The sequence below is a fragment of the Elephantulus edwardii genome, unplaced genomic scaffold, assembly GCF_000299155.1.
Source record: "Elephantulus edwardii isolate Elephantulus edwardi_28Jun2011 unplaced genomic scaffold, EleEdw1.0 scaffold00001, whole genome shotgun sequence".
Lineage (NCBI taxonomy): Eukaryota > Metazoa > Chordata > Mammalia > Macroscelidea > Macroscelididae > Elephantulus > Elephantulus edwardii.
The window spans coordinates 6,967,120-6,990,906 of NW_006399751.1; the positions used below are offsets into that span (position 1 = coordinate 6,967,120).

The 23,787-nt window shown below is 38.0% G+C and overlaps 1 protein-coding gene across 1 annotated transcript in view; it reads left to right on the plus strand.

The window, feature by feature from the left end:
• Nucleotides 1-23,388, plus strand: part of NAE1 (NEDD8 activating enzyme E1 subunit 1) — a 32,276-nt gene extending 8,888 nt beyond the window's left edge. The window contains exons 2-19 of the mRNA XM_006878712.1: nucleotides 443-503; nucleotides 3,382-3,412; nucleotides 4,125-4,196; nucleotides 4,583-4,662; nucleotides 5,408-5,517; nucleotides 7,233-7,342; nucleotides 8,236-8,298; nucleotides 8,686-8,749; nucleotides 9,036-9,127; nucleotides 12,733-12,792; nucleotides 12,902-13,035; nucleotides 14,300-14,375; nucleotides 15,119-15,158; nucleotides 18,068-18,154; nucleotides 18,832-18,924; nucleotides 21,543-21,657; nucleotides 21,743-21,792; nucleotides 23,168-23,388. Of these exons, the coding sequence (XP_006878774.1) occupies nucleotides 4,143-4,196; nucleotides 4,583-4,662; nucleotides 5,408-5,517; nucleotides 7,233-7,342; nucleotides 8,236-8,298; nucleotides 8,686-8,749; nucleotides 9,036-9,127; nucleotides 12,733-12,792; nucleotides 12,902-13,035; nucleotides 14,300-14,375; nucleotides 15,119-15,158; nucleotides 18,068-18,154; nucleotides 18,832-18,924; nucleotides 21,543-21,657; nucleotides 21,743-21,792; nucleotides 23,168-23,277 (1,338 nt within the window). The 5' untranslated portion in view covers nucleotides 443-503; nucleotides 3,382-3,412; nucleotides 4,125-4,142 and the 3' untranslated portion in view covers nucleotides 23,278-23,388. The remainder of the gene's footprint in view (nucleotides 1-442; nucleotides 504-3,381; nucleotides 3,413-4,124; nucleotides 4,197-4,582; nucleotides 4,663-5,407; nucleotides 5,518-7,232; nucleotides 7,343-8,235; nucleotides 8,299-8,685; nucleotides 8,750-9,035; nucleotides 9,128-12,732; nucleotides 12,793-12,901; nucleotides 13,036-14,299; nucleotides 14,376-15,118; nucleotides 15,159-18,067; nucleotides 18,155-18,831; nucleotides 18,925-21,542; nucleotides 21,658-21,742; nucleotides 21,793-23,167) is intronic.
• Nucleotides 23,389-23,787: the final 399 nt, after the last annotated feature.

Consider the following 23,787-nt stretch of genomic DNA (forward strand, 5'->3'; position numbering starts at 1 on the left):
TGAATGAAAGACTGAAAGACCTGATGCCTTTCCATAGCTATCATTGTTTCTCCAAGTTCATAGAGTTTCCAGAGGCATGTGGTTTAAGAAGTGGATGCCACTCCTGCTTCCCAACCTGTTTTACAACTGGGAGCTCCACCAACCACTGTCCACAATAGGAAGCCATTCTGATATTTGATATCCCCATGCCACAAGGTTCAGCCTCATAGCAAACCCATGTTACCTCATATAACACCTTGACAAAGTGATCTGCAAAATGGAAGAATGTCCCTCCAGATATAACAGCACTAGTCTCATTTAGTAGTGCTTAAGTCAAGTCGAAGGTAACTCAGAATAAGCTTTGCACAAAAGACCTGAACTCTGTTCTATGATTAACATAATTTCTGTACATTTATAAGGGAGTTTGTTTAAAATATGTATCTTTTACTATTTTGTCTCCCAGGTGTTGGCTCTTTTACAATTATTGATGGAAATCAGGTCAGCGGAGAAGATGCTGGAAACAAGTACGTTCTGTTATTTTCAAATAAAAACATGTTAGGGAAGGCAGTGCACTGTCACAGGAGAAGGGAGGCCTGAGTCCTAGGTTCATCTCCTAAAGCAGAGTGATCCAAATAACCTGTTTGATTAGGGTAATGATGAGGTTTGAACCATCAGTAATTCAGTTATCAGCTGAGTGCTTAACCATTGCACCATCTGTACTTCTGTGAAGATAAGGCTACCTGGGTGAAGGTAACCAGATTGCCTTGCCCTCCTGAAGAGGTGCCATGTGAATAAATTAATGCCATTATGGATAAATAAAAAGTACCTACCATTACTATCTTTATTCTTATTAAGGCAGAAGACTAATCATTATTCATATATTTGTGAAATACAGACCTTTCCTCAGTTCTTGCATTGATTCTTGGTTATTACTATGTGGTTTTGGCGGCTTAGTGATAAAGAATTGGGCTACCAACTCAAAGGTACACAGTTCAAATCTACTTGCTGCTCCTTGGGGGGGGGGAGAGAATTCTCCTCCAGTGTGAAATACAACCTCTAAGAACCCCCCGGAGGCTCAGCTAAGAGTTGGTTCTGATTCAGCGGTACATAAGAAGGTAACACTAAGTGATTAGTAATATTTATGTTTTGGGATTATGAAAATAATAAAGGCAGTCCCTTTTATTTGTGATGTTTTCTAAGCTTAGTCTAGTTCTCTATGTACTGCTGTTTTGAAGATAGCCTGGACATTGTCCTTAATGATTCAGAGTACCTCCATGTTTGAATTTCAGGTTCACTCTTTCAAAAAGTTGGAATCTGAGATCTCTCATTGCATTTTTTCACTAAACAACAATAATAGTTAAATACAAGAAAAAACATGGTCTGGTTCATAATGAACTTAGATGTCTTCTTTGGGTGGGTGTAGAAGTTTCCCTTATCCATAACACAGACCCTTGATTGATAGCCTTAAAGAAAAAGTCCATTGTCTTTTGCATGCGTAATCTCTGATTTGGTTGTTTGGCTGAAGCATGATTTGGTAAGAGTAAATTTTGTATTTCTAACGTCACCAGTGAAATTGTGTCGCAAGTGACACTTTGACTAAATAGCAGCCTCAGATCTGGGCCGTGGGAGGAAGCCTGAACGCCTTTATTACAGTTACCTACAAAAGGAGCCCAGACGGCATAGAAGATTGTTTGGGCTGTTAAACAAAAGGTAGGCAGTTCGGACCCACCCTCTGATTAGAGGGAAGAAGGTCAGATTGTCTCCTCCTGTTAAGAAACCTGATGGAGGGTGGCCTTATATTGGAACCCACTCGACAACAGTAAGTGGGTTTTGTTCTTGTGTTTTTGGTTTTTACTCACTCATTGCTGTGAAGTCAGAACTGACTTAGAGCAGCTGACCTTCTGGGGGATTTTTGGAAGCTCTGAATCACACAGGAGGAGATTGCTCATTTTCCTTTGAGCTGCCGATGGGTTCGAACTGCCAGAGAGACACCACCTTTGGATAAACAGCACAACTCCCTACAGACTATGCCACCATAGCTGCCTTTTCTAGTTTTGTTGTTTGTCAATTGCTGTTAAGTTGAGCATGGCTCATAGCGACCCTATGAACAAAAATATAACTCTTGTCATTTCTCAAAGTCCAGAGAGTTTCCAGAGGCGTGTTCTTTAGGAAGTGGATGCCACTCTGCTTGTAGTTATAGTTACCTGCAAAAGCAAATGGACCAGTGTTCAATATAGCATTTCCCAGGGTGTGCTCTGTGAAAACGCTGGCTGTAGGTAAGATTAATCACTGCTAAATGGGCAAAAGGATTTCATAAATGGATGAGATGGGAAATAGATGAAGTTAAACATTTTCTTATTATATTATGTGTAGTTGGTGTGTTTTGAATTTTTAAGCAGAGCATATGGTGTATGACATTTCCTAAATTTTTCAGCCAAAGAACACTTTTCTTTCAGAGCAACTTGTGTGGTATACAGCTTGATTAGTCCAATTTTCTTCCTCCTAGAAGACTTTTACAATCTAAAGTAAAGTTGCAGTTCTTTTTCTCTATAAATACTGCATTGCATGACGTGGATATGTCTAGAAGACAGTATGCTGTGTCAAATACATCATAAACTAAAGGACCACTATTGTATCAGACCACTATTAAGGGAGCTCTGGTAGCCTTGTTGTAATGAATTTCACTGCCAACCCAAAGGCAAGAGGTTCAAATCCACCAGCTGCTCCGTAGGAGAAAGCTAGGCAGTCTTGTCCCCGGTAATTTACAGCCTCTGAAAACTCACTGGAGGGTCAGCTATGAGTTGGTCCTGACTTGATGGCAGATAGCAACAATTGGAAAAAGTTAAAGAACTTCACTGTGGTCCCAGGTGAGCAGAAGGGCTATTCTGCCATCACCAAGGTGATGAGCAGAGAGGACACCATCAGCATTCACAAGCAGATCCTTGGAGCAGGCTTTAAGAAGCATACCCTTTGGGCACTCAGGGAGATCTGGACACTTGCCATGAAGGAGATGAGAACATCAGATGTTCGCCTTGACACTAGGCTTACAAAGCTGTCTGGGCCAGAAGAGTAACAACTGTCCCATACCACATCCATGTATAGGTGTCCAGAAAACACAGTGAAGACAAAGATTTCCCCAGACAAGCTGTATATACTGGTTATGGTTTTAATAACTGTTTAAAAATATGTGTGATTTAACTCAAGAAAGGGACACAAATTTAAAACCTATGTACTGCTTTTTTTATGTGGGAATTGTCATTTTGGTGCTTAAAGAATAAAAAGCTATTTTACCCAGTCCTTTAAAAAAAAAAAAGTATAGTTTATATTGTGACTGAAAACCTGGCATTATATGTAACCTTTTCTGTATTGTGCTAAGCCTTTTTTTCCTCCTACCCATTATAGTTTTTTTCTTCAAAGAAGCAGTATTGGCAAGGTAAAGCATCCAATTTGTAATAGAATAGACTATAGTTATATGTGGGCATTTAAGGACACCACTGTGTTTTGATTGCTTAAAAAGCTTTGACTTTAAAAGAGCATACTTACCTGGAAAAGTTAACTCAGCTCATTTTTTAATCTTGTAAGTCTTTATAAAGATGTTTGTTTGAAAACTTAGAAGTACTGTCTGTATTTTTATATTGTATCACGTATCTTTATCACATTTAAATCTTGAATTATAATATTTGGCGTAGAGGGTTTTTTTAACACTTAAGAGATAACTGAATATCCTTTATTTTTCTAGTTCATATTAAAAAATTTTAACAAATTATATTAGTCCACGTAGTACAGTATTCTGAATGAGAATTCCTGTTTCTTTAACGATGTCCTCTGATTATAGAAGCAGGAGCTAGTCTTGGTATGGGTTTGATTTGGAACAGCCCCCCCCCCCCGCTCTAGGATTTTCTGCTTATTTGCCTAATTAGAAAAGTAGGGTGCACTTAAGGACTCTGAATAATAAGATTTTAGCTATTTTAAGTAATAGTCTAGTTGAATCCTACTTTAAGATAGAGAAAGGACAATTTCAGAAAGTAGAATTGTCATCCTTAAGTATAAAATTTTAGTTGTTTTGCCGTGTGTTTTGACTGACCTGAAAGTTGCTTTGTGAGAAATTTTGTCTAATTCCAGCCAAATGCTTTGTTTTTAAAAAGAACCGAGCTCAAGCTGCCATGGAGTTCTTACAAGAATTAAATAATGATGTCTCTGGAAGTTTTGTGGAAGAGGTATAAATATATATATATCTATGTACATATGTATATGTGTGTGCACGTGCATACATAAGGTCAGATGTGTCGGAGATGGTGAGTTTGGCTCAAGATAGGGAAAGGTTCAGAGCTATTGTTCATACGTCAATATGAGTTGTTATCGACTCGACGGCACATAACTACAACAAACCTTATTTCTCTACTGAGGAGTAATTATTTTAATGTAATTAAAAGCCCTAGAAATTTAGAATTTTGAATGCTTGCATCACGTGTTGAGAATTTAATAACTATAACTTTGGTGTTCAGTATATTGCCTCATTTATTCTAAAATAGATTAACTCTTTCTGCTGTATTTACTGTTAATTATGAACATTTTGGATTTTCTTCCCCCCTGTCCTATTTAGAGTCCAGAAACTCTTCTAGACAATGATCCTTCATTTTTCTGTAGGTTTACTGTTGTGGTTGCAACTCAGCTCCTCGAAAGGTAAATTTTCATGCTAATAGGTTTTAATTTTAGTCTCTTGCTGGAGTTAAATAATTTTCTTTTATCTGCATAATCTAAGATTTGCTTTTAAAAAGTTTTAAGCTCTATGGAAACCTTTAATTAAAGCACTCATAAGTCAAGCACTAAAAAACAAGAAAATGTTAAGATCTAAAATTTTTTAATATATTGAATGTAGTAAAAAATGAACATTGATTATTTTTCAGTCATAAAAAGTAGTAAGATTCAATTATGGAAGCTTTCAGGAGCTCTCTAGGAGTTCCTGGGTGGTTCAAATAGTTAATGCAGTTGGTTGGTAACTTAAAGGTTTGTGGACTAAAGTTCACCCAGTGGTCCTTGGAAGAAACCTGGGCATCTACTTCTGAAAAATTACCCTTTGAAAACCCCTGAGAAGCCTCACTCTATTCTGCCGTGAGTGAGGTTCACTTGAGTCACAATTTACTTGAGAGTAACTGGGTTTTATAATAAAAGTTTTAGAAATGTTTTTCTCTTTATTATGAAATATTTAGAAAATGCATATATATATATATATAATCCTAGAGTCCAAAATACATACTTTGTTTCAGATTGTAGAATAGCTTGGTATTCAGTACATCCTTGACCTGATTTTGTAAATACAGTAGAAGTATTTTTTGCCTTTAATATTTGAAGAAGAAAGTTGCTGTATTTTAAGATTTTTCATGTTGTATTTGTTTGCTCAGTCTTATTTATTTTGCTTTTCTTACAGTACATTGCTACGCTTAGCAGATGTCCTCTGGAATGTTCAGATCCCTCTTTTGGTCTGTAGGACATATGGACTAGTTGGTTATATGAGGATCATTATAAAAGAACATCCAGGTAAAATTATAGAGTATGTGGATTTGTTACGGACTGGCCTAGCTCTAGTCTTAAAGACTTGACACTTAACAAAGTTAATTATGTTTATAAAATAAAATTTGAGTAGCACAGCTTAGTAGGAGTTACAGGGTAGCTTAGCATTATAGAAGGGGACAAAGCAGCTTCTTCATCTTATTAAGAGGCACCATCACGTAAGTTTCTAGCTTCCTTTCCCTTCATTCATGGCAGGAGGGACCAGTCCTTGGAGAAGGACATTGTGCTTGGAAGGGTGGAGGGACAGCACAAGAGAGGAAGATCCTGGATGAGATGGATTGACTCAGTGACTAGGGTAATGGGGGGTAGATGTGTCTGAGACAATGAAAATTGGCTCAAGATAGAGCAGATTTCGGAGCTATTGTATACAGGGTCACTATGAGTCATAAGCAAGAGCACATAACAACAACAGCCTGTGCATCTCAGCCGTACGGAAGAGGCAGAGTTCTGTGGGTCACTTTGACACATGGAATTTAGGCCCTCTTTCCTCCATCACTCTTTTTATTTTCATTCGGATCCAGACCTGCATGCCCATCACAGCCCTACTCCCCCAACCTCACCCCCAGTTCAGAAGCAACTGCATGCTACAACTAAGGGAAATTAGTGGTAGGGGAGACCAGAGTCATTTTTGAGTCAGTCTCATTTTCTGGGTATCAGCTCCAGGCTGATACTTATAAAATTTTGATAATAAATCATCAGCATTTTCTGTAGTACTCATAGAATATGCTGTTTACTCACAGTGTGCCAGTTATAAGCCAGGCATGTGTGAGTTTAGTGATCCATTGGCATTGGCCACGCCGCTGACGAGTATCTACAAGGGGCAGTTAGGCAGTGGTTTGGAAGATAAGCTTCTGGTAGGTAGTGGTGGATTGTTTTAAGAGTTACAAGTGGAAAAGTGATAAAACTTTTAACTGAGTCACCCTGGAAGCTAAATGCATGGATTTGAAAGGGTGAAGTTTGGAGTCAGGGGTCCTTGTTATGTTTTTAGCAGTCTAGGTGAGAGGGAGCTTGAGATCCTTTTACTTAGGATAGAAGTCAGGGCTCTTAAGAGAACGGCTAGGTAATAATGAAGGTTAACACGGCCAGCTAATGAAGGTTATACCTACCTTTGTGTTGATGATTTAATGTAATCTTTATAAAAACTCTCCAAAGGAGTTACTAACTTGTGTCTGCTGAGGTTGCTGAGACACAGAGATTAAGTTGCTTGACTAAAGTCACACAGCTAGCAAGTGGCAGAACTGATGTATTTTCTTGTTCTCCCCTTGTGAGAGTGTATGAAGTGAGATCAGGATGTGGTAAGTGACAGACATTGAGACCAAGGAACAAGAAGTCAAGATGACTTTTGGAGAGGTGTCTGGATGGTGGTGATAGTATCTATTGAAAACCACCTAGGCGGGAGGGTAGATGATTAGATGCTGTATGTATTTTATTGGCATTTATCTTAACCAGTTATAATCATGAGGAGATTCTACGCCTCCGGAGGAAATCTTGGCTTGACTTTTATTAAAACTGTAGTTCACTTAAGATTTGTACCTTTTACTGTAGTAAAGTTGTACTTCGGTAATATACTGGGAAAAAAATAAAAATCCTATGCTTGCTTAAAAATTATAGAAGGATATGTCCTAAAATAAGATACATTGCTGAAGGAATAAGTGTACCTTTTGGACTTTTCTGCTTCTCAGTAATAGAGTCTCATCCAGATAATGCCTTAGAGGATCTACGACTGGATAAGCCGTTTCCGGAGTTGAGAGAACATTTGCAATCTTACGATTTAGATCATATGGAAAAAAAGGTTGGTTGTCTTTCATTTCTAGACCTAAAACTTTTTTTTTTACCCTAACATTTTATAGTAATTCAGGCATGAGAAAATACTGTTAATTCTATCATCCAGAATAGCATTTTACCTCAGTTGTTTCAAATAATACCTTTTCCCAAACAATTTTAAACCTTCTCCTTTTATTTTTCTTAAATTATATTTTTAAGTTGTAAATACGTTAGGCAACCATGTCTGTGGAACAGTCGCTCAGGTTAAGAAATTAACATAAATATTAACAGCGCCCAGGAGCCCTCTTCATGCCTAGATAGATGCATTTTTTGGAAGTACTTTGAATTTGAATTTGGGGTGGTCTGTATTGAAATGATTTCTCTTGAAGTTTATTTTCAGTGTTTTTAGAACAACCAAGGCAGTTTTGTATGTTTTGTTACAGAAATATTGATCTTTATTCAACCAAGGCAGTTTTGTATGTTTTGTTACAGAAATAATGATCTTTATAAAGTTGAACAGTGTAATTTAAAGAATATGTATTTATAAAACCACATACATGTTAATTAAGATAGTTCATCAGAAGACACAGAGCAGTCTGAAATAAGTACAGTCAGGATACTTAGGCTTCATTTTTAGGAGGCAGCCTTCGAGGCTGTTTTCTCGTTGGTAAGATGGAGACAATGATAATATAAATCTGACATATCAGGATTACATTGGACGCTGCATATGAAGTGAGGACATGGCGAAAAAGCAGTGGGCATAACATCGTTTCTTCCCTGCCCCAACCCCCGTTCATTATTCTCTATTAGCAGGCAGTGAATGGGTAACAAGTAATCTTGAAATTGTTGTAAATGAGATGTTGTAGTGAAGAATTAATGTTAACTGTTATTGACAGTTTTGCTGATCTGTCTTATTTTCAGGATCATAGCCACACGCCATGGATTGTGATCATAGCTAAATACTTGGCACAGTGGTATAGCGAGGTATGTATTTTTTTTTTAAGGCATTTCATAGGGGCTGTATTTTCATTTTTTATAAAGGATTTCACTGGATGGAGTAAATCCATTTTATTTCCTTTTGTAGTTAAAAGGCAGAAGTGTGCTTTTAAATTTCAGTCTAACAGGTTTTTGATACTGCTTTGGTATTAACAACTGAACAAATTAACAAATGCCATTCTGAAACTGACAGTGGGAAACAAATGAGAAATGACCTACAATTTGTCTTTTCTATTACGTGAGCTTCTTGGTTTCATTGAGGTGTTTATTTGATGATGAAAAGCTTATGTAGGTAGGAAAATGGGGAAACCAGCTACTGTCAGATTCCATATTTTGAGTTTTTATAACGGTTTTTAAAATTTCCAACTCCCTTAGACGAATGGACGAATACCTAAGACATACAAAGAAAAAGAAGACTTCAGAGATTTGATTAGACAAGGTAAGGGTTTGGATATGATTAAATATGAAATAAAGTTTGAAAAGCAAGTGGCTTGAAGCAAATGTTTATTGGATTTCTTTGACAAAGTCATGAGCTTTTAATTTTTTTATTTTAGGGAGTTTAAGGAACCATTTCTTAAATAATTTTAATAGTGATAGGCCATATTTTTTCATAAAATTCCATATTTTACTCATTTTTCAGACTCTGACTAGGTTACTTTAATAGTGTTGGGAAAGGAGTAAGAAGAAAAGGACTGCTGTTTGCCAACTAATTTCTTTTTTAATAGGAATTCTAAAGAACGAAAATGGGACTCCAGAAGATGAAGAGAATTTTGAAGAAGCTATTAAAAACGTCAACACAGCACTAAATACAACTCAGGTATTAAAAGAGATCCTTAAATGTTTCATGTAAGAAAATATTTTCTCTTATGTGAGATACTTAATACTATTTTAATTGTATAGTTGGTAAGAAAGATGTTTTTTTAATGACAGTTGACTCTTTGAGTAGGTGTCTGTGTTGTCCTTTGTTAATGTGTATGCCAGTGCTTCAGCATAGAATAGCAATTCAGTAATTCCTAGCAATTATTTGAAGTACATAATTTGTGATTTGTAACAGTTGAGAGGTAGGAGTTAAATAAAAAGAGTGATATTTTACAGGCCCAAAATAGTGTTGCTTGAAAAGTTAAAACCTTTTGACCCTGTATTTGCTGTTGACCGCAACTACTTGAATATAACGGAATGTGAGGATAACTTAAGTTGTGTACTCGTTTGTTTTGTTGTTGAGATCTGGCCAGTGAATTTTTTGAGGAGTTTGGGAATGAGCATTCTTAAGTTAGAATTTTTTGTATAATTTAACAAAAAGTAAAAATGCTGCCTCTTAAGATACGAATACACTTAAGCTAACTTTGCACACTTTCTAGAGACAGTTAAGTACTGTTTCAGTGGGGCATTGATTACAATGATGGATTAAAAATGTGTGTTGCCAAAACTCATCTAAGTTTTACAGTTAAGACCTGTGCATTTCACAAAACATAAAATTTACCACAATTATATAAGAGTTTAGTTGTTAGGAAATAGTAAACTATGTAAGCACTTAAATGGACTGGTATGTGCTGTTGTTGTTGTTGTTGTTATGTGCCGTCGAGTCGTTTGCGACTCATAGCGACTCTATGTACAGTAGCCCTAAACCGTGCTCTATCCTCTGCCAATCTCATTGCCTCTGACATACCCATCCCGAATACCCCAGTCACTGAATCAATCCACCTCATAGAGGGTCTTCCCCTCCTGCGCTGTTCCTCCACTCTACCCAGCATTGATGTCCCTCTCTCAAGATCTGTCCCTCTTTACAACATGTCCAAATTATGTCAGACGAAGCCCCAGAATCCTTGCCTCCAAGGAGCAGCCTGGTTTAACCCTCTCTAGGATGAATCTATTTGTTTTCTTGGCAGTCCATGGTACATTCAGTACTCTTCTCCGGCACCACAGCTCAAAGGCATCAATTCTCCTTCTATCCTCCCTAGTCATTGTCCAACTCTCTGGTGCATAACAAGTGATTGCAAAAACCATGGCCTGTATCAGGCGCACTCAGTCTCTAGAGCGACACCGCTGCTCTTGAGTATTTTAGAGAGGTCCCTAACTGCAGACTTTCCCATCGCAATACGTTTTTTGATTTCCTGGCTGCTGGTGCCAAGAGTGTTGACAGTGGAGCCAAGCAAACTGAAGCTGTGAACAATCTCAATCTCTTCACCATCCATCCTGATGCTACCGATTGGTCCAGTGGTGAGAATTTTTGTCTTCTTGACATTGAGCCTCAGTCCATATTGAAGGCTGCAGTCCTTGACCCTCTGCAGTAAGTGCATGAGGTCCTCCTCAGTTTCAGCGAGCAAGGGTTGTGTCATCTGCATAATGCAGATTGTTGATAGATCGTCCACCAATCCTAACGCCACGCTTCTCCTCATAGAGCCCAGCCTCTCATATAATCTGCTCTGCATACAGGTTGGAAAGGTATGGAGATAGGACACATCCCTGGCGTACACCCTTCCCAATTTTGAACCATGCAGTGTTGCCCTGCTCTGTTGTGACAACTGCCTCTTGGTCCAAGTATAGGTTTCATATTAGCACAATTAAATGTTCTGGGATTCCCATTCTTCTCAGAGTCAGCCACAGTTTGTTATGATCCACACAGTCAAATGCCTTTGCATAATCAATGAAACACAGATAGACATTCTTCTGGTATTCTCTGCTTTCAGCTAAGATCCATCTAACATCAGCTACAATATCCCTAGTATGTGCTAGATGGACAAAATTGAGCATGCTATTGGGAAAATCTGCTGTCATGGACCTCTCCAGAGTGCTGAAGAGCAACAATGGCAGTCTAGACACAAAGGTGCACCTAATCCAAGCCATGGTCTTCTCAATTACGTGTTATGCTTCATAGAGTTGGACAGTGACTGAGGATGACAGAAGAAGAATAGATGCCTTCGAATTGTGGTGAAGAGTCTTCAACATATCATGGACTGCCAAGAGAACAAATAGGTCTGTCTTGGAGAGGGTGAAGCCAAGTCTTTCCTTGGAGGCTAGGATTTTTACTTTGGGCACATGGCTAGGAGAGATTGGTCCTTGGAGAAGGACATCATGCTCAGAAGGGTGGATGGTCAGGCAGGAGAGGGAAACCTCAGATGAGATGGATTGATACAGTAACTGCCCCAGTGGGGGTTGGTATGTTGGAGTTAATGAGACTGGCTCAGGACAGGGAAGTGAAGGTTCAGAGCTGCTATACACAGGGATTGCTATACATCACAGTTGACTCCATGGCACATAACAACAATAACATACTATGACAAGTTTGGAAGCAGGTGTGGCATCCACTCCCTAAACAACATGCCTCCGGAAACTCTATGAACTTTGATAAAGGTCAATCGTTGTAGAGGAGCTTCAGGCCTTTTGTTCATAGGGTCGCTATGAGTTGTGCTCAACTTGAAGGCAATCAACAACAAGAGGGTAGAGTGTAAAAGAGAAGGGTGGGTCTGAGATGGGGAGGCAGCTTTACATAAGAATAAAAAAAAAGACTAGAGAAACCTTAGTGCAATGAGAGGCAGAGGGCTGGAGTGGACCTCTGCACGCTGAGGAAGCCCATGTCCAAAGGACTGTGATCAAAAATGACATCTGCTCAGGGAGCAGTGGGAACGGCAGTTTGATTGAAAAGAGGTGAGCAAAGGAGAAAGCTGTAGGAGTGATTTGCATTTCGAGGGGCAGGCTGCCTGGGCCACTGGGGCCCTTTGAGCAGGGCCGTGCAGTGCAGTGACCTAATAGACATTTCTGTGTGTTAGCAGTGTAACTCCCTACAACTACGCCAGAAGCGCCCTCCCTCGGATTTATGTTTCTAAAAGGTCATTCTGGCTGTTTTGTGAGTAGAATGACTGGAGGAGATCAGGAGTGGGGGGGGAAAGAGACCCGTAACGAAGTTCTCAGTGAGGAATTTCTTTCCTCCTCTCATCAGCAGAATCAAAACCTATAATTTGTAGAAATTTTAGTACTTTTCTCATGCCAACAGTAGAGGTACTTAATTTAAGTATCCAGTGTTTGTTAGCGTGGCTGTCTCTTTTTGGTATCAGTAATTATGGTATACGGATTTCATGCTTTTTGGCACGCTGTTAAAACATAGAAGACCAGGGAAGCTAGCTTAGTACTGATGTTTGGAAACTGGCTATCTTCAAATATAACTATCGAAAAAAATGTTTTCCTTGGACTCTCGTTGGCTCTATGATGTAATAGATAAAGGTCAGTCTTTAATGGTGACAGGATGGGCAGGAGAGGGCTTTTACTTTCTTCCTATTTATATCTCCTAATACTAAGTGAAAATCTTAAAAAAATCAGAGGCTTGTATTTTATTATAATTTGAAAATTTCTTGTTTAGAGAAAGATCTTTGAAAGCAAAGGTAGGAGATTTCTAAGTAAGCATTCTGTGTGTGTTTTTTTTGTTAGATTCCAAGCAGTATTGAAGATATATTTAATGATGATCGCTGCATAAATATCACCAAACAGGTAACTAAAGAAAAATATAGAAGGTAGTACTAGTGATGCTTAAATTTATGGGTCAAGTTAAAGTGCCACTTAATGCTATAGGGTGGTTTTTTGTTTCTTATTATTTTAGACACCATCATTTTGGATTTTAGCTCGTGGTTTAAAAGAATTTGTGGCCAAGGAAGGTCAAGGAAATTTACCTGTTCGAGGAACAATTCCTGATATGATTGCAGATTCAGGCAAATACATAAAATTACAAAATGTGTAAGTTACTGATTTTAAACTGTGTTGTAGACGTGGTATGCTTATATTAGAGATCAGCATTTTATCAGTGGGGAAATGATGTCTGAGAAAGCCAAGCCAAGCCTACTATAATCTTAGTGTTTTCAAACTAAGCTAAAACCTTCTTTAAAAAATAAGCATAAGGATTTAAGAGCCATTTTTTTTTCTTTTCTACTTCAGTAAACCCCAGTGTTTACAGTGCCTCAGGAGAAGGAAGGACAGCCTCCTTCTGTGATACTGCCTCTGAAAACCCACTGGAGAGTCAGCTATGGGTTGGTTCTAACTCAACGGTACACACAAGAACAACACTGCCACAGTGGCTTTAATTTTAGAGAGATTGTTGTTCTGCCATTTTAGAGATATAAAAACTAAGGCACAGAGAAAGCAACTTATTTAGGTAAATGTCAGAAGCAAGATTTTAACTCCAGCAGATCCACCCCCAGAGCATTCTCTTAAATGCATGCTCTGCATTCTCAAACCTATAATTTAAAACTTTGAAGTCTTTAGTTTTGTTGAACTTTTTTTTTTATTATGATTGTTTCACAGCTTAAGGAATCTTTGACTGTAGACACCTCTCTAAGCAACACTAGCTTTAAAGCAGATAGTCTCTCATAGAGCCATGTCTCTGTGAATATGACCTCTGTGTAGTTTGAGCACAGTGTTGATGGATCCAAGGTCACTGACTCGTTTGTCTCAGGAGCCAGCTACTGTCACACACAAAAGATCTCTGATGCCCAGATGGGTTGCCCTTCTTATCTCAGCGTCTCCAACACTGATCTAAGATCTTAAGAAAGGTCATCTGAGGCTAGAAAGAACCCCTGATAGCTCATAGCATAAACACTGATCATCTTTACAGGATGAGACGGTATACAAACTTAAACATGTGAATTGATCAGTAGATGAACAGTTGTAGCTTTGGCTTGACTTAAAGGAGATGAACTGTGCTCTCCCTGAGCACATTTCTCGAGTCCTCTGCCCAGCTTTGAAGTTGGGTGCTGGTTATTAAGTTGGACAGCCAGGATGATGGTGGGCCCCAGGAGTTCATCACCGTCACCAGCGAGTCCCTGCTGGTTCCATCTCCCGGGCAGCTCCACATTCCCGATGCTGTCAGACCAGTAGGTTGTTGGGGACTTGTGTTTGTTTTGGTTTTTATTTCCATGAGAAGACTTGCTTTATTCATAGGGGTTATTAAAATCTTGTTAGTTTTAAAATTTGTTAATAGAAGCTTTATGTCATTTGTTTCCAGTTACCGTGAAAAAGCAAAGAAGGATACGGCCGCTGTGGGTAATCATGTTGCCAAACTGCTGCAGTCCATAGGCCAGGTGAGCCGCTGGGCTGTGCCTTTGTGGTGCGTCTCCCCCCGGGCCTGCACTGCGTACAGTCAGCGGGCTAAGCGAGGCACGCACTGCCTCCGCCCTAGTGAGGACAGCCCGTCCTTCAGAAACAAGAGCTTCTTACAGAGGTCTTGATTGTAGAGAGCCCTTCTCCTCCCGCCTCCTTCCACTGTGAGTGAGTTGGCTGTGTGCTGCACCGTGCACGAGTCTCTTCTTTTTTAAGTATAATTTCCATTTTATTTTCAAACGAGCTTTTTCTTTGGCCTTTAAGGAGTTAAATCCTTACATGGGCTTTGGTGGTAGTCGTGGGGCAGCACCTGCAGGTCTAGGTAGTCGTGGGGCAGCACCTGCAGGTCTAAATCCAGGTGGAGGTGTTCTGGCCTTCCGGGCTTCACGAGAACAGTTCCTCACCACTTTGCTGGGAATGGCACAGCTCACTCAGCATCACTCACATAGAGCTTCGGAAGCACATATGTGCCGAAGACACCCACTTCGGCAGTATCCCTGACAGCAGCTACCTCACTGTATTTCAGATTACAAACTTCTTAATTGCCTTGTCTTTGGGCACGCAGCGGGCGCAGTTCGTGCAGCAAATAGGCTGCATGTGGCCGAGGCCCTTTTTGGCACGACCGTTGTTTCTCCTTTTCCTTGTCATGTTGGAAGCAAGGGCCCAAGAGAGGACTAGTCTCCTCTTTTGTACTGAAGCAGAACCTGTATTTGTCTCTTTACAGGCCCCAGAGTCCATTTCAGAGAAAGAATTAAAGTTACTTTGTAAGTCTCCTCAAGTTTATTTTCTTATTTTGCTTGATAAAAATATGCCCAAGACTGGAAATGTTCCCAGTAATCTTAAGTGGTTGGAATTTGAAATTTTAAATTTTCCATAATCTTGGTGTGAATATATTTAATTACTGCACAGGCTTTAAAAAACAATTCCCAGGGAGCTCTGGTGGCCTAGTGGCAAGAAGCTGCACTGCAATCCCAGAGGTACGCAGTTTGAATCATCCAGATGCTCTGCTGGAGAAGGAGGGACAGTCTCCTCCTGTACCAGTCAGATCCGATTTGACGGTACACACACAAAAAATAATAAAAAAAATTTTAAAAATAATAATTTCTTTATATGATAAATGGAGAGGGTATTTCATGATTACCAGAAGTAAAACACATAGCTGTATATGGCAATACTAAAAGGATATTAGGGTCATATCACTGAAAATGGAATTATTAAAAAAAAATTGAATTATAAACTGACTCTCCACCCGATTTTCTGAGACTGTAAATCAAATGGGAGAAGCTTGCCCATCTGCCTCCCGACGAGCCAGTGGTACCTTCGAACCGCCAGAGAAGTGTGGCCTTGGGTTAGCTGCACGAGGCGGCAGAGCTCTTGATTGTCATTCATGCAGAGTTATTTTCAATTTGTTCATTTAAAATAATTTGGAAAAGTTCTGAGGATTTTGTGTATACTTGTGAGTCACCCTATATTGATTGTATTAGTTTAAATGTTCATTTTTATCTCTGTCAAATTACTTTTATGGTATTAATTTTTCTGTCTGGTTTTAGGATTACATGTTTTCCAGGGTCTTTTGTAAAAAAAATGTAATAAATATATATGTAATACAGCATTTGATTTTAGCATTCTTCACTTGTACAATTTGGTGATCATATTGGTTCATCATATTGTACAGCCATCTACTACTGTTGTTTGACGTCAAGTTGGAACCAACTCATTGCTGGCCCTCTGGCAGGTTTTCAGAGGCACTAAATCAGAGTTTTGTCCCATGATTAATCTTTCTGTTTGTTTCTGTATTAGTATTTGTTCTACGACTACTTGATTCTTGATTATTAAAAGCTTGATAATGAGTGTATGTTGTTCTTGTTATGTGCCTTTGAGTTGACTATGACCTTCACAGCGACCTTCTGAACAACAGATCTGAACCTTGCCTTATCTTGTGCCATCCTTACTATCTCCTGATATACTTGAGCCTATTATTACAATCACAGTACTAATCCATCTCGTTGAGGGTCTTCCTCTGACTCGCCACCTTTCTAAGCATGATATCCTTTTCTGAGGACCAGCCCCTCCTAATCACATGTCCAAAGTATGTGAAACAATGCTTCACTATCCTCACTTCCAAGGAGTACCCTGGTTATACCTTCTCTGAAACATAATTGTTTGTTCTTGTGGCAGTCCATGGGATATCCAGTATTCTTCTCCAATACCATACAGTTCAAAGGCACTGATTCTTCTTTTGTTGTCCTTATTCATTGTCCCAACTTTGATATGCATAGCAAGTAATTGAAAAGACTTGAATCAGGTGCACTTTAGTCTTGAAAGTGACATCATTGTTTCTTAGAACTTTGGAGAAGTTCTGGACAGCAGGTTTTCCCAGTGCAGTACATCTTCTACTTGACTGATGGTTCCAACGGTATTGTTTCTGTCTGTCATGATGCTGCCTGTTAGCCCAGTCGTAAGGATTTTTGTTTACTTGGTGTTGAGATGTTTTCCATATAGAAGGCTTCTGTCCTTGATCTTCCACAGTAAGTGTTTTAAAGACCTCTTCACTTTGAGCAAACGAGGTTGTGCCATCTGCCTAACGTAGGTTGTAGATGAGTCTTCCTCTGATCCTGTTGCCTCTTCATAAAGTCTGGCTTCCAGAACTATTTGCTCAGCATATAGACTGAACAAGTATGAAGGAAAGATACCTTTCTTGATTTTAAACCTGCCGTGTTCCCTTGCTCCATTTGGTATAGATTCTGGGATTCCCATTCTTCTCAATGTTATCCATAACTTTTTATGATCACTAGTCAAATGCCTTTGCATAGTCAATAAGACACAGACATCTGTTTGGTGTTTTCTGCTTTCAGCCAAGATTGACCTGACATCAGAAATGATATCCCTGGTACCACAGCCTCTTTAATATAGCTTGAACTCTGCAGTTCTCTGTTGATTACTATTCTAGCTGTTTCTGAGTAATCTTCAGCAAGATTTTGCTTGCATGTGATACTGTTCACTAATTTCCACATTTTATAAGATCATCTTTCTTGGGAATGGAAACAAATACGGATCACTTAGGAGTACATAAGTATTTATTATTATTATTATTATTATTTTTAGTATTTATTATTCTAACCACTTTGGAATATGTTTGAAAATTTCTGTATTAGAAAGTTAGTAAGAAAAACCCCCAAACCAATACATACACCAACAGCACACTACCAAATACTTTTTCGCTTAGAATGCTTTATCAACAATTATGACAGCTATCAGGACAGCTATACTTTATGGTATTATATTAGGCACAGTTGTCACATTTGACTTAGAGAACAACTCTCAAGAACTCCTCTGAGAGGAGTCACATTTTTACAGGTTGTGATGCTGAGGGCATGGATTTAAGGTAACTTGTGGCCTAGTGGTTTTTCTACACCCCATCAGCACCAAATAGATTTTTCACCACATTCCCATGTCTGTGAAGAATGGATGCATGGTTTCCTGTTCTTGTGTGTGTGTGTGTGTGTATGTACCATCAAGTCAGATCTGACTGGTACAGAAGGAGATTGTCACTCATTCTCCAGCAGAGCATCTGGTGGATTCGAACAATTTCCTGTTCTTAAAGTGACCTGTTATTGAGAATATTCACGTGTTACAACCGTTTACCCTCTTTATTTTCCCCCCTACGTTTAAGGCAGTAATTCTGCATTTCTTCGAGTAGTGAGATGTCGCTCTTTAGCTGAAGAATATGGTGTGGATACAATCAACAAGGATGAAATTAGTAAGTATAACAACTTTCCAATGCTAGGTTTTCATTTTTAACTGAAACAAACCCACCGCCATCCAGTTAGTTCTGACTCCTAGCTGCTCTCCCTCAAGTTTCCAAAGCTGAAAATCTTTATGGGGAGACATTGCCCATCTCCTCTCAAGGAGCAGTTGGTGTATTTGAACCCTTGACTTTTTAGTTAACAACACACAAAAAAAATAAATATGTAACACACTATACCACCAGAATTCCTCCTTATCAATTTTAAAAACATCAATATTTTGTGTACAATAGTGTTGAGTGTAGAGAAATATGAAGGATAATGTAAATATCTATGCCATTAAATTGTAATTTAGAAACATATTCAGGTAATTGCATTTCAGAATACAAAAGCTTAATAGACGCTTAAATTCTATTTTAGTAACAGAGTCCCTTGACTGATATGTTAATAAAATCACCATGTCAACCTTAGCAGAGATTGCATGAGTATAGCTAATAGAAAAACTGCTTAGTTTCACCTTATGTTTCTCCCTTTCATTTAATGCATTTTCTGTTAGTATAAAACACTTACATTTTTGGAAAAAATCTCTTATATTCAGAAACTTGAGTATATTGTAAATAAATCCCTTCTTTGTGTGTTGTAAATTGCCCAAATTATACTGGAATTTTTTTCCCCCTTCTTCTCTTTACAGTTTCCAACATAGACAATCCAGATAATGAGATAGTGCTGTACTTAATGTTACGGGCTGTTGACAGATTTCATAAACAACATGGAAGATACCCAGGTAAGAAGAACTGTTGAATTATCAGATATAGTAAAACGTAAATTAGATACTTAAATTGAATCGTAAAATATCCTCATGTGTTTATAATCATGGTACTGAGTTTAGTTGGCAGAGGAAAGCCTGCAGAAGAAGTACACCCTTTCACTTCTGAACTCGGTACTCTGATAGTACAGGGGTTTCGTTGCTCCTTACCCTTTTTTTTTTTTTTTTTTTGCTTTAATTATTATTGTCTGAAAATGTGTAAAATGGGAGTGGACATAACTTGAGAAATCTGTAGTTGTCCAGAATATTTTTGTTCTTGATGATAATTGTGCAGGATTATTATACCATAGCACATTTTATACATAACAAAAAAATCTGTAATAGATTATACCCAACTAACAGTATGTGCTCCCTAAGCTTAATGAGCAAACATGCTAAAAAAAGCCAGGAATAATCAAGTATGTACTCGAATGATACAGTATTTAATTAAAAATGTGTTTGGTTTTTCTTGTTTTCTATTATCATATAAGAATCTACCCCAACACTTAAGCCATTTTATTGCTTCTCATGGTTTTGTGGATTGATGAATATAGGTAGACAGTTCTCACTCTGTGAATGTGTGAGAGAGTTGAGGGCAGAAAGGGGGCAAGGAGAAGTGACTGCATAGTGCTTGGGCCGGAGCCATTCTGAACACTTAATTAATTTAGGCATCCCTAATGATCTGTTGTTCATAGGGTCGCTATGAGTCATACTCAAGAGCTTCTAACAACAAAGGTGTTAGCACCTCAGTCAGGATAGCTGGAGTAGTGTCTGGCACCTCTCTGCAAATAACTAGCTAGGGCTTCCTTTTAGAGTAAGAGCTGACTTCCTCAGAGATAAGGTTCCAAAAAGTTCATGTAGTAGGTTTAAAGCTGCTTTTGACCCAGCCTTGAAAGTCACATAGATAGCATCACTTATGCTGTGTTTTAGTTTCAGAGCTAATCTCTATTGTTATCTCAATGACTCTGGGTAAATTCCTTTGTCCTTCCAAATCTCAGTTCCTTCAATCATGTGACAGTGATAATATTATCTATTCCATCGAATTAAGTATCATAGGTAAATAATAAAGGTTAAATATATGATGTACGGGGAGCTCTGGTGGCCTAGTGGCAAGGAGCTGCAACTACAATCCTAGAGGTGCACGGTTCAAATCCACCAGATTCTCTGCCAGGGAAGGAGGGGCAATCTCCTCCTGTACCAGTCAGATCTGATTTGACGGTACACTCACACAAAAATAATAAAATAAATAAAAAAAATTTTAAATATATGATGTAAAAAATCAATATAGTACTTAGCACCTTGTAAGTACTTAATAACGGGTTGGTATTACTATCGTGAAGAAAAGCAGTGATAATATTAAGCACAAAGAATATTAAAATACTAATGTTTTTTAAAAACCTGGATATTGTGTTAATTACTTGTTTTTCCTTCCGTCCTACTAGTAGTAGCTTACTTTTGGAGACATTGTAGGTTAATCATTAAAACCATCTGTTCTAGAGCAAACTGCCAAGGTTTATATTCTGATTTTGCATAGCTGAATTACTCAGGCCATAACTCAGTCAGTCTATGGTTTGGTTTTCTCATCTCTGAAATGAAAATGATAATAATATCTACTTTATAGAGTTGTTTTGAGGATTCAGTTTGAACAGTACCCAACACCTATTAGTGCTCAATAAATACCATTATTATAGCTCTAGGTCCTTAGTATTATTTAGTCTCCTAAAGATTGGATTGTAAAGATCATAATTTTTATAAAAAGTGTGACTAGGACATTACTTTTATAATTCAATTCTTTCAGCAGATAATTAGTGAGCCTCAACTGTGTGCCAAAAAGAACACCTGAAACTGGATTAAAGGAGGTTGCCATTAATTTTGGGGTTTTAATAAAATTTTTTATTTTAATTGTGATTTTAATGAAAGTTTATAGAAAAGTTGGATTTGCATTTAAAAAAAAATGGAACACTTCATGAATTTGCATGGCAACCAATAAATTTGAATCATTGCCACAGTGTAGTTGGTAGGTGCCTGTGAGTTGGCTCCAACTCATAGCAGCCCCTTGTACAATGGAAGGACGTCCACTGCTGTAGCCACTGCTGTCAGTCCTTCTCAGTGAGGTGCTTGTTTTCACTGACCACTACTTTACCAAGTTTGAGAGGCAGGGACTGGCCACTCCTGACGCCTAAAATATGTGAGATGAAATCTTAACCATCCTTACGTCTACAGAGCATGCTGGCTGCTCTTCTTCCAAGATAGGTTTGTTTATCCTAACAGCCCATGGTATATTACATGTTTTTTGCCTGCACCACAATTCAAAGATCTTAGTTCTTTGGTCTTATTTATTTATTATCCACCTTTCAGGTGCATATGAGCCAATTGAGCATATTATAGCTTGGATCAGGTACACCTTAGAATTTAGGGTAACGTTTTTACCCTTTAGAACTTTAAAGGGATCACTGGCTGCAGATTTGCCTATTGAAATACATCAGTTAATTTCTTGACTGTTGCTTTCATGGATGTTAATTGTGGATCCAAATAAAATGAAACCATCATTTCTCTATCTGTTGAACTGCACATCGGTTTATCTTTTATTCCCTCAGGAGTGTCTAACTATCAAGTTGAAGAAGATGTAGGAAAGTTGAAATCTTGTCTCACTGGATTCCTTCAGGAATATGGATTATCTGTAATGGTGAAAGATGACTATGTCCATGAATTGTGAGTACTTTTTAGTTCATGTGAGAGCAGATTCTCTTCTTCTTGTAAACCTAATTGAAATTCACGTCTCAATTCTTTTGTGTAGTTGCCGTTACGGAGCTGCTGAGCCACATACCATTGCTGCATTTTTAGGGGGTGAGTTCCATACAGGAAAAGACTGTCAGCTGTTTTTGTATACAGTTAGTACTTTAATATAAATTTTGTATTCTTAGATCTTTTAGTTAGGAGTGTCAGTGAAACAGGATGTAACACTTAGACTTTAACAACAACTAGTAAGGAGAAGTAGTACCAAAAATAGTATATATGGTATGTAGACTAAACATAAAAATTGCCGTTGAGTCAGAACTGATTCCAGTGTATTCTCAGGAGGCTAGAAATTTCATGGAAGGAGATTGCCCATCTGTATTTCGAGGAGGAGCTGGCAGGTTCGAACCCCCAGAGAAGGCACCACCTTAGGGTTAGGAGCACAACTCTCAACCACCCAAACCACCAGAGCTCTCTGGTCTATAGTAGAGGCTCAGATATTTATTGAGCAGGAAATATTTGTGAAAGTTGCAGGTTCAGATTGTAGAACGTGAACCTTTTTTATTGACAGGGCTTTTTGGTTTTTTTCTCCATTATAGCAGCCTTCAATATTTAACACCGGTCCTTTCATAATTGCAGATGTCACTAGAATACCTTTTTTGTTGAGAACCATCAAGTCAGTTTTGACCCCTAGCAAGCCATATTACAGAGTGGAACTGCTATGAAGAGTTTTCTAGGCTGTAATCTTTTTACTAGCAAACTTTCTGATCTTTATGTTACAAAGCTGCTATATGGGTTCAAACTGCTAACGTTTAGTTAGCAGCTATGCACTTATATGTATCACCAAGGCTTCTTAGAAAACTGTTATGCCTTCATTTCAAAAGTAAAGTAGGCACCAGGTAAAATCCAACTGCTGAAAGAGAGTATTATTTGGGGGGAAAGTGCAGTCTTTTGTATTAGTATTACTCTATCACGCTTTGCTTACTAAATCTGCCCATTCTTTCTAATTCACCATAATAATGAAAACCACTTGATTCTTTTAAACAGTGTGGCATAATATCCCATTGTGTTGAGTGTATAAGACACAAAACTTTTATTTCTTTTCAAGATGCAGTTCTAAAAAAATCATAGTTTTACATTTTTTAAAAGGGTAGTAAAAGTTATAGACAAAATAGTTACCATCTTAACCATTTTTAGGGGTACAATCCAGTTATTTTCATAACATTGACCATGTTGTAGATCTGTCATTACTGTCCATTTCAGTTTTATTTTCATCACCTTTGATAGAAACTCAGTGTCTCCTAAGTGATAGCTCTTCATTTTCTTCATAGTCCTGCATTTTGATGTGTGTCAGTAAACATGTCTGTTTTGGATTGCTTTTAAATATTTTGCTTTGGGAAAGAAAACTTTCTTACAAGATTAGTCTTTATATAATGCTTGAAATTTAACCTTCTAAAAAATTTGCTTTTCTCCTTGTTTCTTGCAGGAGCTGCTGCTCAAGAAGTTATAAAAATAATCACCAAACAATTTGTAATTTTTAATAACACATACATTTATAGTGGCATGTCACAAACTTCAGCAACTTTCCAGTTGTAGACTATTCATCCTGTGTAGAATTATTAATGCAACTCTAATTGTCTTCAGGTTGTGCCCTAGTCTAAGGAAACTTATGAAATTGTTTCATAATAAACATTTTACTCATTTGTACTAATGTAGTCCTACTTTTTGAGGGGGTGGAGGGAGGCAGGGAAGAGAAGCAGTTATTTTTTCCAGAGGATAAAAACTTTCCATTTCTAATGGAATTAATACCAACTTGTGCTTTCAAAGTTGCTCATCATAGAAATTCTTGTGTTTCATTAGCAACAGCTTAAAATATATTTTCTTATCACATTAAATATTGAATTTAATTCATGTACGTATTTTAGCCATGGGCATTTTAAGACCACCATTGTTTGCTAAACTTAATAGCTAAATTTAAAAAGATGACTATTCAGATATAGCATTTTATCAGATACAAGGCCCCTTGTATGTTACTTTTATTTTTTGTCACCTGCTTTTTGAAATTTTATGGAATCTTTTCAATATTAAATAAAACCTAAAATTGTA